Genomic DNA, 12,252 nt, shown 5'->3' with positions numbered 1-12,252 from the left:
TATTGTCTAGCTTGGATCTTTCCATGCTGTGTATAACATTTGAAAGAGTCACTCTTGCTTTCCTCCTTCCCAGTGCTTGCAGCCAACACTTCATAGGTAAAAGGTTTCTGCTCGTCTAGAAACCAAACTGATGCTCAAAGACTTGTTTAGGTAGGGTTGAACTAATGCTTGCTATATGCTTCCTAAAACAGAATCTGGTGGCTGGGGGATCGTGTGACTGAAGTGTTAGTGCTGCTATGTGGCACCTTCTTGATATCTACAAGTCAAGCGAGTACATGCCTAGTCTTGCCAGTAAGATTTCTGTGTCCATGGACCCTGCTGCCTCTTAATTACAGTAATAATCTTGAGAGAAGTTTGTTTTCCCAAAGTCTAGATTTTCACTTGATGCTCACTGGAGCTGTAGTCTGTAGTGTGGAGAAAGGAGGTATCTTTAGGTGTGGCCACTGCCACCACTTCATGAGGCTGCCCAGCATAAGAGTTCACCTGCCACACAGTTATTGTGAACCAGAGCAATAGCTTGGGACAACACTTGTCATGTCCTGTGTCTGCTTGTTTTTGACCTCTACTGTATTTAAAAAGTGACTTAAGGACAAAGTGGGATTACTGTTACTTTTAAGTTTCTTCTTTGTTTTGGAAAGCTTACTTGAATCTATGCTTTAGAATGAGGACCTAAAGCTGAAAGAAAGTCTTGGGGTTATTTTTTGTTGGGGATCTCTCATTGTCACCCAAGACTCCATCTGATCCTGGGCTAGCTATAATTTGGAAAGGTACCTATTGTTGCATTTTTAGAGATATGGATTTTTAGTGGCTCAGGTTTCCAGTTCTGGAACAGACCATGTGTACTGCTTCAGGTTGGGTGCCAGCAGGGTTAAGGGCAGTAAGTGTCTTATATCTACCCACAGTCCTGGTGCACAGCCAGTTTTGGGAAAGGAACACTTTGAATGCTAAAGGAGTAGCAAGCAGGCCAGGGAAAGGAACAAACTGGGCCAAGGAGTTGAACTGGGTGTGGTGGAAGGAGCAGAAACAGGCTGTAAGGTGGTGATGGTATTGGAAAGCCAGAGGTAAAACACTTGCTGGGAGTGCGAGGCTGTGAGGAGGAAAGTGAGCAGGAGGGACTGAGGGCCAGAAGAATGAGAGTTGGTAAGGAAAGAGGACAGGACTTGGAGACCTTGGCTGGCATTGGCTTTTAGATCAGTTGAATTTGGGAATAGCTCTTCAGGAAGGCTGGACTCAAATGACTGGTGTAAAGGAAAGAATGCTCCTAGCTTGCTAGATCTGCCTTGCTGTCTGTGCCCATGTGAGGAATTGTTTCATTCCTGTATACGGAGCTGGGGGCTGGCAGGGGTAGGAAGCAGTTGTGTTTGGCTGGGGAGGGGGTGAGATTGGTGCTGACTAGGCCAGCCCTGTGCCCGGAGTGGAGCCTTGTATTCCTCTGTCTCCATTCCTTAGCTGTCAGCAAACATCTATGAACCCCCGTGGCAAGATATGTCTAATCCTCCTCTTGTGTTAGTTCACACTGAGTGTGGCCATCTACAGCTGTACTGTTTGTCAGTTACTTAACTCTGGATACATGTTCTGCAGTGACTTGTAAGAGATCCAGCTTGAGTAAATGACCTGTGACAACTTGAGGTCTCAGGATTCAAAGAGTGGTGAGAATTTTGCTCTCGGATCACACATGAAGTACAAAAAATGCTGCCCCAGTTGAATATAAACTAGGTTTGATTTTCAGAAATAAGAATGATACTTAAAAGTTGCCTGGGCAACTTTAACTTGTATCTCTTAAACTTTCTGCATGTACTTGTGGCCATGCTATTTTCTCTCCCCAAAAACCCTTGCTTAATTCATTACAAAGGGTGAGCTTGTCCTGATGGACTGCTGCAATAAAGGTGAATGTCTAAGGCCATTGCCTAACTTTATTACAGGAGCTGGAAGTAAATGAAGCATGTGATTGGAAAGAGGAAATTTTGTTTTGGTTGAAGCTAATAGCAGCTTCCCTGCAAAACTGAGTTCTTCTGCTTCTGCCAAAGTTTGCGTGTGATGTCCAGCAGTTTGTTTGAACCAGCCTCTCCTGCTGGTCACTGCCTCTGTATTTGTCTTGAGTGCCCAAGTTTAAATTCTCAAAGCTAATTTCCAGAAGCGCTGAGCGCTAGCTGATGTGCCTTTGAATAAAGTTCCCTGGAAAAATCAGCTCCTTGGAGAAGACGCTTGTTAATTCCTGGGCCCACATGTCTATCTAGGAAAAGGGAACACCAGGCTCAACCTCATGGCAGTGCCAAGCGCTTCGCATGTGATCATCTTCAAGTACTTTAACAACGAGTGACACAGAAAGAGTCCACGTGGAAATCTGCCCAGCATCATCTGAACAGCAATGCAGGTCAACAGCTGCAAAGGGACCGTGGGGTAACTGGTTCCTCAGTGTGGACCATCTTGTTCACCCACAGGAAGACAGGCTTCTTGGGATGGGATGGCAGTATGTGAATGAGCAGTTAGCCTGGCAGTACTGCATGTGCACAACAGGATTGTTTGACTGCTTAATTCTAGCATTTCTAGGACTCCGGAGGGCTTCTCTTTTGCTGTTCTCTCCTCCAATAGTGTTTGTTTCAATGGCAGTGACGTTACTGTTTTTGAGCTCTGAGATGTTTGCATTGAAGATGCACATCGATAGCATTTTTAGTAGCTTCATCTCTGGTATAGAACAACCGGACAAAGTTTTTTTTACAGCTGGCTTAAAACTGAACTGGTCTAGTTGTAAACAAGATGAGAGAATCATATGGCTGGCTGTGTTCCCAGAATGATGATGCATTTCCCTAACAGAGACAAATTACACCCAAAACAGATCCAATAGATATATGTATTTTTTTTTTTTTTGTCTCTAACTGTGCTGAACCTTTGCTGTATTGCTTGAAGTTTGCCTTAAAATTGACTGGAGCTGAGCTCCCACAAACCAAAAAAAAATTGCGCGGCTGAGCCTCCCTGCTCCCACACTCAGCCATGGTTGAGTGATCAAAGGGGTTGGCCATTTGCTGCAGCATAGCTCTGGATGCTCTCACCATCAAATGCCAAACTGCAGAGCCAGCTTGAGGAGAAGGAAAAGGAGCAGCCAGGGCTTGTGGGGTGGCAGCTGTTGCTGGGAAGGAAAAGGGCGATGCTGTCCCTCCCAGGAGCAGCAGTTGCCACCACCGCCCTGCCTGCTGTTCCCAGCAGCAGCGCCAGCCTGGGGCTTTTCCCTGGCTCTCCCCCAGCTCCATCCTTCCTCCCACCTGCCCCACACTTGCATAGCAGCAACTGATCCTGGCCCTGGTCTGACACGGCCAGACTGAATTTGCTGTGTTTGCTGGCAACCTTCGTACTAGTTTTTTAAAGTGRCTGTGTTTATGCGATGTTTCAGCCCTGGCCACAGGAGTGACGCCAGAGCAGTCTGTTAATGTTGTTAACACAGATGAGTCATTTTCCTGCTGTGATGCATTTTTCAAAGATGGGTAGTACAGGGAGGAGAGGAACATGACAGCAGGCTTCATGCGGTGTTTCCAGCACAGCCTGGCGTTAAGTGCCAAGGCTGCTTTGGAGTAGAAAGCAATTGCTGGCTGAAATTCAAAAGAGCAAGTGCAAATTGAGTTTTGGCTAGCGTTTAATGTGCACAGCTTAGGTGTACTCCCTCTGACGGGCACAAGGGCTTCCCCAGCAGCTCCTTGACTCCTTCCCTGTGTGGCCTGTATGAAGTGAGTCCCTGATATGAGAGCTGAGGGAAGGCAGGGCCTCCTGGAAGGACACAGCTTTCTGCTATCATTGTTGCAGCCACTAACCCAGTCTGCTCCCTGCATGTGCAGGAAGCCAGGAGGGGATTGTGTACCTGTTTTCCATCCTGTTTTCCTGGAAAACAGCTTGAGAAGGGCCGGAGAAGTACCTGTGCTCATCCTTGTGCAGCAGATGTGCTGCCCATCATAACACCAGCAGGAAAGACCACAGTGATGGATCCAACCAAGGGGCAGGAAGGGGCTCAGTGCACAGTCCTCACCTACCACTGCCTTGCTCTGGGGAAAGGCTGGGGGCTGAGGCTCCACAGCGCCTCACAGCACACAAGCAGCAGTAGATAAAGCCAGAATTGGTGAAAATTGGTTCTCAACAGCCCATGAGATATTTAATAAAGAAACGTGCTTTGCAGCATGTGACTGGGGCTATTACAGTTTGCATCATACACTGATGAAGAGCTGCTCATGGCCAGGTTGCTGGGACTGACGTAATAGGAGTTAATGACAGTGGCATTAACTGTGATGAAAGGACAGAAGGTGCAGGGCTTCCTTTCAAGTGAAGGCAGAGGTGGCATAAGAGGATCTGCACCTAGGGCAGGGCGGGGGAGAGGCCCAGAGACGAGACTGCGATGTGGGAGAGCAGCCGAGTGCTGGCAGCTGAGTGATACAGGGCAAAAGGGGTGGAGCAACACCCTCTGGCAGGGGTCCAGCCAGCTGGAAATGGAGTTGCTCAGTGCACAGGAGTTTGATGCTCCATCCCCGGTTGCTTTCAAAAATAGCTTTGTGCAAAAGTAAATGGTGCATTTGGCTGCCTTCAGCCCCCCACTTCCCTCCATGCGGAGTCACGTGAGCCTGCAGGGTTTCTGTGCAGAGAGTACCAATGGGCTTTGCTGTTGTCAGTAGAAAGACCATCCTGGAAAATACTCTGAGAAGCTCAGGTCTGAGATGTGAGCATAAAACTGAGCAAGGCCGTGGTATCAGTCCTTTGTCCTCACAGAGGTCACCCCACCTACCCTGCTTGTAGCATATGGCTCCTGATGGTGCTCACTGCTATCTCCAGTCTGGGATCTGCCAGGCTCTTGCTAAGGAAAAGGCAACTCAGGACAGGCTGTTTCTGTGCCCTGTCTGAATTGCAAACAGCTGATGTTGTTAGGTAAATCTAGGACTGATTTTCCTACTTTTTTATAGTATGAAATCATCTGTGTCTGGTCATACTTGATTGTCTAAATCATCGCTTTGTTTGCTCTGTCACAGGTTTGGTAGTATGAGTCAAGATAGGGTTTGTGTACATAAAGCTGTGCAAGGTGTGTGGCCCTGCCTGCAGCTGGGACGCTAGCAGTGCCTGCCACAGTGTACGGGGCGATAGGATTTCTGCAGCCTGTAATGTGGTGTCTCTGAAACCTGTAGTTCTCAGGATTTTATCCTAAATAATTTAGAGTCCCTTCTTGACTCCCTCTCCTCCTTCCTGGGAAGAAATCGGCTGCAGCTTTTAGGGCTGATAGAGCCCCGATTTGTGCAGCAGCCAGATGTGGTTGGGTGGCTCTGACTGGCACTGTTCACTGCTGAGCAGCACTTGTGACCCTCCACCCTTCAAGTCTTGTCCTTCTGTAATAAAAGCCACTACCTCCAGTTTGTGCACTTACAGGGGCAGACAGGATCTTGCAGAGCTTACAGCTGTGATTTATAGTGCCGTATTGGGGTGGCGGTGTGATGCTGCTTGGCTGGAAATGAGAGATGGCTTCTTTCACAGCTGCTCAGCTGCTGGTTGACTTCTCTGTCCTCAGCTCTCTGCTTTGCTGACCTATTTTTGTCTGCTCTGCCCAGCACGCGGGGCTGAAGAAGTTGGGAGCTGGAGCAGCTGCTCTTCCTGGGGATTTGGCTTTTGCTCCAGGGCTGTGAGTTGATACCTCTGCTGGGCAAGCAGAGCATACAGTGGAATTTGCTTAACCCCATGGCAGAGACAAGAAATGGGTAGGTGTGCTTGGAGTCTGCTTTGCTGGCAAAAAAGCAAGCTTTTACCTTTGAAGGCTAAAAACATACCTGTGTGCAGTTCATCCCACCTTGGGTAATCAGCAATGTGGGAAAGAGAGTTGTGCCTGCCTCCTAATAAATGGCTTTGACAACTGAACGTACAGCCAGAGCTTTGTTAGGAAACTCTGCCTGCTGCAGCGTGTGCACATGCTTCCTCCTTTGGGGAGGACCGGCAGGGCCCTGAGCAGTGCAGACCCTCCAGGAGCAGCCCTAACCAAGCCTGTCTGCCATGGTTTTGGGGCGCTGGGTCCCCTGCAGCAAGCTGGGCTGTCACAGCGCCAGCAGCAGGTCTTTAACTCATGCTCCCTCCACGGGCAGCAGGGAGCCCTGTGCAAAGGGATACCCAGCGGTGCTGCAGGCTCTGAGGCTGCCTCCACCACCTGGCGCAGGGCTGTAATGGGCAGCGAGTGGTTGCCTGTGATGTCCCCATCAAGGCATCATGTCCTGCTGCAGGGGCACTCTCTGGAAACAGCTCTCTGAAGAGCATCCCCTGGCTGTTAAGTTGCCACCTGGTTTCACCCCTTTATACCTAGCTGAAGCCCCAAGCGTGGATGGGAGGGGAGCTCTTCAGCAGTGACGGGCGCCAGGGGGGACTCGGAGGACAGCCAGTGAGCACCAGAGCAGGCAGCATGAGCTGGCAGGGCGGGAGCACGACCCACGGGACTGAGGCCGTGCAGGCTGAGGCTCTGCGATGCTGGCACTGCTGCAGCACCCCTGGCAGGGCCCAGCCGAGCAGCCTAGCCTTGCCCACGCGCTGGTTCAGGCTGCACCGTGGTGGCCCAGAAAGCCCTGGCACAGCAGCTCCAGCACCTCCAAGTGTGGCTTGTTTTGTTTTAGCCAGTTACATCTCTGTGCCAGCTCCACTGAGGTGCAAATGTCTGTCCTCCTGCTTCTCACTGCAACAGCTTGCCATTGCATCGGGCAAACTGGTGAAAGTCGCTGGGCAGACAAGTTTCCAGGCTGTGCTTTATTTTTAAACCAGGACTTACTGGCAGACCTACACTCTTATTTTTTGGTTGAAGAAATAATTCAATTTCCATCCCCCTTACCCTCCCCTTCCCCTCAGTTGAAACCTATATACAAACTGTGTGACGTAATTAAACTGGGTATAATTCATCTTATTTTTTTAGTGCAGGTCTGTTTACAGGACCTTGTTTCTTGTGGATTAATACACCTGAAGTCAAATGTTGTTATGCGGCAGGGCAATGTGTATTTATATATCTTTTTTTAAGCTGAGCGGAGCTGGGACTTTAATCCTTTCTGACAGGTGAGGTCACCCTTGAGAGCTGTGTGCCCCAGGAGGGCTCACGCAAAGGGCAGGAGTGTGATGTTCTGGGAGCTGCGTCAGCCGGTGGGGGATGCCCTGAGCCAGTTGCTCCTCAGTTTGGGAACAGATCCCAGAGCTCCTCGGTCCTTACAGGAGACTCTTTTTCCTCAGCATAGTCTTCATCTTTCTTGGCTGCTTCTGACTCTAATAAGGTCACTGGATCTGAAGCATGGAAAACAACTCCACTTTCAGGGGCTGATTTACTTCCAGCACTGCAGTTGTTCCTCTTTGCTGTAGCATCACCTTCGATAAGGCAAAAAGAGCCGCAGAAGGAGCTGAAATGTCACAGAAGGTCTCCATTAGGCTTAGGGCTGAGATGTGGTGGCAGGAGGGGAAGCATCTGTACTGGCCCTGCCGCACACTGGGGTGGATTTGTGGGCTCTTGGCTGTGTGGGGAAGAAGACAATCCTGGTGTGAGACTAAAGCTTCAGAGAAGCCCTGTTAAAATTGCCCTTGGTACGAGCTGTGTGTGTGTTTAACCACTGCCACTGCTGAGCTGTGGGAGCAGTGGGTTTGCTGCTGGTGCTGTGGCAGGAGGCGCTCAGTGAGGAGTAACGAGGATGCCATGCGAAGGGCAGCGTCAAGACACCTACTGTTGGAGCTGGTGGTTCAGTGTGACGAGCCAGACAGCTCTTGGGGGCCCGGAGGGGTGGTGGGGCTCCTGAAGCTGCCCACCTCAAAGGGGAGGCCAAGACAGGACACTGCCTTGCTCGTCTTCCAGCCTGGTCCTTGGAGCTGTCACTGTGTACCTGCAGGTGCTGTGGGTGGCTAGAGAAGGGGAAGGTGCAGAACGCAAGGTGAGACCCTGCTGCTGTCTGTAGCCATTAGCCGTGGTATCCTTACCCCAGCACGTACCCTGCAGGCACCAGGCCCTCCGCCTGCCTCAAGGGTGATCAGAGGGCTGTGAGCTAAGTGTGGTGCAGCTAACTGGCTTCAGAGAGTGCCCTATAAGGCAGGAGACTCATCTTCCCACAGCTCCAGTAAAAGCAGCAGGGCAGCGACCAGGAACACTTCTTGGCATAGCACATATCACCATATCCCTGATGGCCAAACAGTGCAGCTCCATTTCCATTCTTCCACCTGTGCCATGTCCCTGTGGGCTCTGGCAGGGAGAGGGGTGTCTGGGATGTAGTGTAGGGCTGTGATTAGCACCAAACATGACATGATGCAGCTTAAGTATCTATTTAAAATATGCCATATATTTGTTTTTAAATAGATGATACGGAGCAGTTCATACAAAAAAGGAAAAATGGGCACTTCCCACTCATTTTCATAAAGCTCTGTGAGAACCAGCCCATGCCCAACAGCTGGGAACAGCTGGGCTCAGGGTGGGCGGCTGCTTGCCCCAAGACAGCCAGCGGCAGCTTCAGTGAGCCAGGTAGTGCAGCTCTGAGGGAAAAATTGCCTGTTTCTTAGCTGCTTACACAGTGAAACTAGCAGGCAGCAGACAACCTACCCCCTCTTTTGGTGGGTCATACATAATGCCTTCCTACATGGGAGCCCACATATAGGCAAGAACCTGGATGCTGTTCTAGCAGTGTTAGGGAAGGTCTGTGCTGGAGACCACATGCATCTTGGCAGAGCTCGTGTAGCTGCAGCTAACTAGTCAAGCCCTGCTACTTCCCATGGTCCAGGTGCATGTTACGTTAGTGCAATTCAGGTTAGATGCCATGTCCTGTCCCTGGGGTCCGACCGCCGAACACCCCCAAGACCAGGAGACTTTGCCTCCCTGCTGAGGAGCTGTGTGGGCTCTGGTCTGATATGGCTGCCCCAGTCCAAGGTGCTCAAAATCCTGGCTCTTATGGAGCAACAGGTAGACAGGGTTTCCTATCCGTCCCACTCTCCTAAGGCAAGGCTGGCCCAGCAGAGCCCTCTCCCTCTATGGGGTAAATCACTCTAGTGTGGCTCTGAGAGAGGCAGGGCCATAGTAAAATCCCCAGGGCATCTGCATGGGCTCTGCTGTTCCTAGCAGGAGCAGCAGTGAAACATAAGGTGTGGGGGGGTCAAACCTACACATCAGCCATGCCTCGACCTCTGCCTCTCCTGCTTTGAGCTGACAGGCTGGGAGCAGCTCAGGTATACAGTGTACAGAGCTGACCTCACTGGTCCCCACACTACTGTGGCCAGGCCTTGGGCTGTGGGCTCTCACAGAGGGAACCGTTTCCAATGTTGGCACCAAACTGAACAACAGGGCTTGTTGGGAAGGATGCAGGACACGCTGTGCTGCATCTTTAGTGCCTCATCTCCCCAAGGAGTCACAGAGGGAGTCACAGAAACACCCATGCCACGATGTCCGCTTCTCCCACAGCTCCAGCCTTGTGGCCAGCTGGCTGCTGGAAACAGAGGTCGCCCCATCCTTCTTCACATCTCTGCTGCATATGGTGTTGCAGACAGTGTCACCGCAGGAGCAGCGCCAAGGGCAGTAGGAGCAACGTTGGTGAGACTGAAATCTCGGCAGCGCCACCACAGTCTTGGGCATTTTCCTGGGAAGGAGACAAGGCATCAGCTTGCTTACTGCCAGGGTGGCACCAGTCAGAGGAAAGGGAGCCCTCTTCTCACTTTCAGAAGGGCTTACTGAGGGCAAAGGAAGGGACTGGTTTGATGCCCACAGGCCTAGGCTGCTCCCTGCAAGTTAGAAAGCCACACGCCTCTCCAGCACTCACTGTGCTTTGCCCCACACCCTGCAATCCAGCCCTTGCTCTCTGAGGGTGCAGCAGGATCTGCTTCTGCAACAGCTATGCTGCCATGGGGGCTCCCCGGGCTCCTGCCTGCACCTGCAGGGGCCTCCTGCAGCTCCTTCGGGAGTCCTTTGCCCAAGAGCGGGTCGCTGTGCCTGCCTCTGGCCTTGCAGGACAGGCAGCCAGGCTCCCCCTGCCAGTGGCAGGGAGGTGATGCAGCAGGGCTGAGTATCTCGTGCTGTGCGAAGGTGCCCAGACCATGCTCACACCAGTGGTACCAGAGCTCTCTGCTCCTGTGCCAGTCCCTGGCTGTAAGGAGTGGTTGCAGCAGCAGATGCTCTTCAAGCAAGCAAATCCCCCCAAAGAAATCCCAAAGAAACCCAACAGCCCACTACTGTCTGAACTCAAGCCCTTCACAGATGTCACTAGTGTGAACGTTTTCTTGCTAGGAAACCCTCTGGGTTCCCTTGCTGGGAAACCCTCAGTCCAGCCAGCAGGATGGGGAGAAGATATGCATAATGCAGGTGCGCAGTCATGTATGCAGTGTGTAGGGCCACGGCTGAGCCCAGCCGTGTGCTCTCCCTCCCTGCCCCACGGGGGTACCTCGGGGTGAAATGCATGGCAGGTGTCCGGTCTCCTCCTCAGCTTCTGCGAGCGCATCCGGTCACACTTCACTGATGCATTATGTGAAAGGCTGTTAAGGACATTAGCAGAAGCAGGCAAGCAAAAAGGGGTACGAGTGTGACACAGGGCAAAGGGGTCCTGACGCAAATTGTCTATGTGTAATTGCCCAGCCTTGAGGACAGACTGGGGAGGCAGAAGGGAAGGGCAGGTCATCTCACAGCTGTGAAGGTGCAGATAGGCAGGTCAGGGCCATTTTGAAGCGCTAGGAGAAGGCAAGGAAAGATGGGCAACTGAAAATGTCAAAATGCATGGAGAGGGCTCGGCTTCATGGCAACAGGCTTCACCATGTCACTGCCCTCACCAAGTAGGGCTGAGCTACAAATGCACAGGGGAGCACTGCTGGGGAGCCAGCCCAGCTGCGCCCACCCTGGCACAGACCCTTCCTCCCAGCCTGCAGCAGCCTGGCCCAGCCCTTGCACTTGTACAGCCCATCTGAGACTGCTGCCAAGGCGCAGCCTCATTTCCCTGCCCCCTGCTCCTGCCCCCGGGCTCTGCAGTTTGTAGCAGAGACGAGACATTCGTCCTCTGGCCTGGGAGAGAGAAGATGTGGCTCCAACACTTTTCTCTCCAGCAGGGAATGCCTTAGTGGCTGTGGCAAGTCCTCATGTTAGCATGCCCCCATTTCTCATTTCTCATTTTAAAGGGAAGGGCTGTTTTCTCCTCTCCATCACACCTCAGACCTGCCTAGCTCCCTGGTTGTCTCCCTGGCTGTCCCGCAAGCTGGGCCCTGCCCTCCACCTCCTTTCCCTTCCCCACAGTGATTGCTACAGGAGCACCCCAGCAAACACAGAGACGAAAGGGCCTGTGGAGACTTGTAGGCCTGCTGCACATAGAAGGATATATTTGACTTCTTTTGCATCTGGCAGGACAGGTGGGAAGATGCTGCAGTCACAGGTGGCATCTGTGACAAGGAGCAGCAGGTTACTGCTGGCAATCTGCTGTGCCACAAACATCCTATGGAGAAAGGAGCACGCGAGAGAAATCACATTACTCCCACCGCAGAGCCAGAGCAGCAGCCCTGGCAACACCTAGCCCTGCTTAACCAGAGCAAAGGAATGCAAAGAAAACAGGGACTATCAGAAAGGGATGCCAGCAGAAAGCAGGAGAGAAATAATGAGCAGCTGGGGAAAGTGTGCGAGGGGGAGATGGTATTAACACACCTTTTTGTCTGCAGGAAACTCCTAACTGGCTCAGATTTGCAACTCCATGCTAGGCACAAAATCACAGAATCACAGAATGGTTGAGGTGGGAAGGGACCTCTGGAGATTGTCTAAGTCCAACCCCCCTGGCTCAAGCAGGGTCACCTAGAGCACATTGCATAGATTTGCATCCAGGCGGGTTTTGAATATCTCCAGAGAAGGAGACTCCACAACCTCGCTGGGGAACCTGTTCCAGTGCTCAGTCACCCTCACAGTGAAGAAGGTTTTCCTCATGTTCAGTCAGAACTTCCTGTGTTTCAGTTTGTGCCTGTTGCCTCGCATCCTGTTGCTGGGCACCACTGAAAAGAGTCTGGCCCCATCTTCTTGACACCCTGCCTTAAGATATTTGTACACATTGACGAGATTCCCYGCTCAGCCTTCTCTTCTCCAGGCTAAACAGGCCCAGCTCTCTCAGCCTTTCCTCATAGGAAAGATGCTCCAGTCCCCTAATCATCTTTGTAGCCCTTCACTAGACTTGCTCCAGTAGTGCCACATCCCTCTTGTACTGGGGAGCCCAGAACTGGACGCAGTACTCCAGATGTGGCCTCACCAGGGCTGAGTAGAGGGGGAGAATCACCTCCCTC

General features: G+C 51.7%; 1 protein-coding gene across 1 annotated transcript in view; it reads right to left on the bottom strand.

Annotated features, from left to right (window-relative positions):
• Positions 1-9,503: 9,503 nt before the first annotated feature.
• CACNA2D4 (calcium voltage-gated channel auxiliary subunit alpha2delta 4) overlaps positions 9,504-12,252 on the bottom strand; it is a 135,960-nt gene continuing 133,211 nt past the window's right edge. Inside the window, exons 38-40 of the mRNA XM_026070344.1 lie at positions 11,311-11,423; positions 10,389-10,471; positions 9,504-9,590 (exon numbers count right to left, since the gene is read on the bottom strand). Coding sequence (XP_025926129.1) covers positions 9,504-9,590; positions 10,389-10,471; positions 11,311-11,423 — 283 coding nt within the window. The remainder of the gene's footprint in view (positions 9,591-10,388; positions 10,472-11,310; positions 11,424-12,252) is intronic.

The sequence above is a fragment of the Apteryx rowi genome, unplaced genomic scaffold, assembly GCF_003343035.1.
Source record: "Apteryx rowi isolate R43461 unplaced genomic scaffold, aptRow1 scaffold_31, whole genome shotgun sequence".
NCBI classification, from domain to species: Eukaryota; Metazoa; Chordata; class Aves; order Apterygiformes; family Apterygidae; genus Apteryx; species Apteryx rowi.
This window is presented reverse-complemented; position numbering and strand designations above follow the sequence as displayed.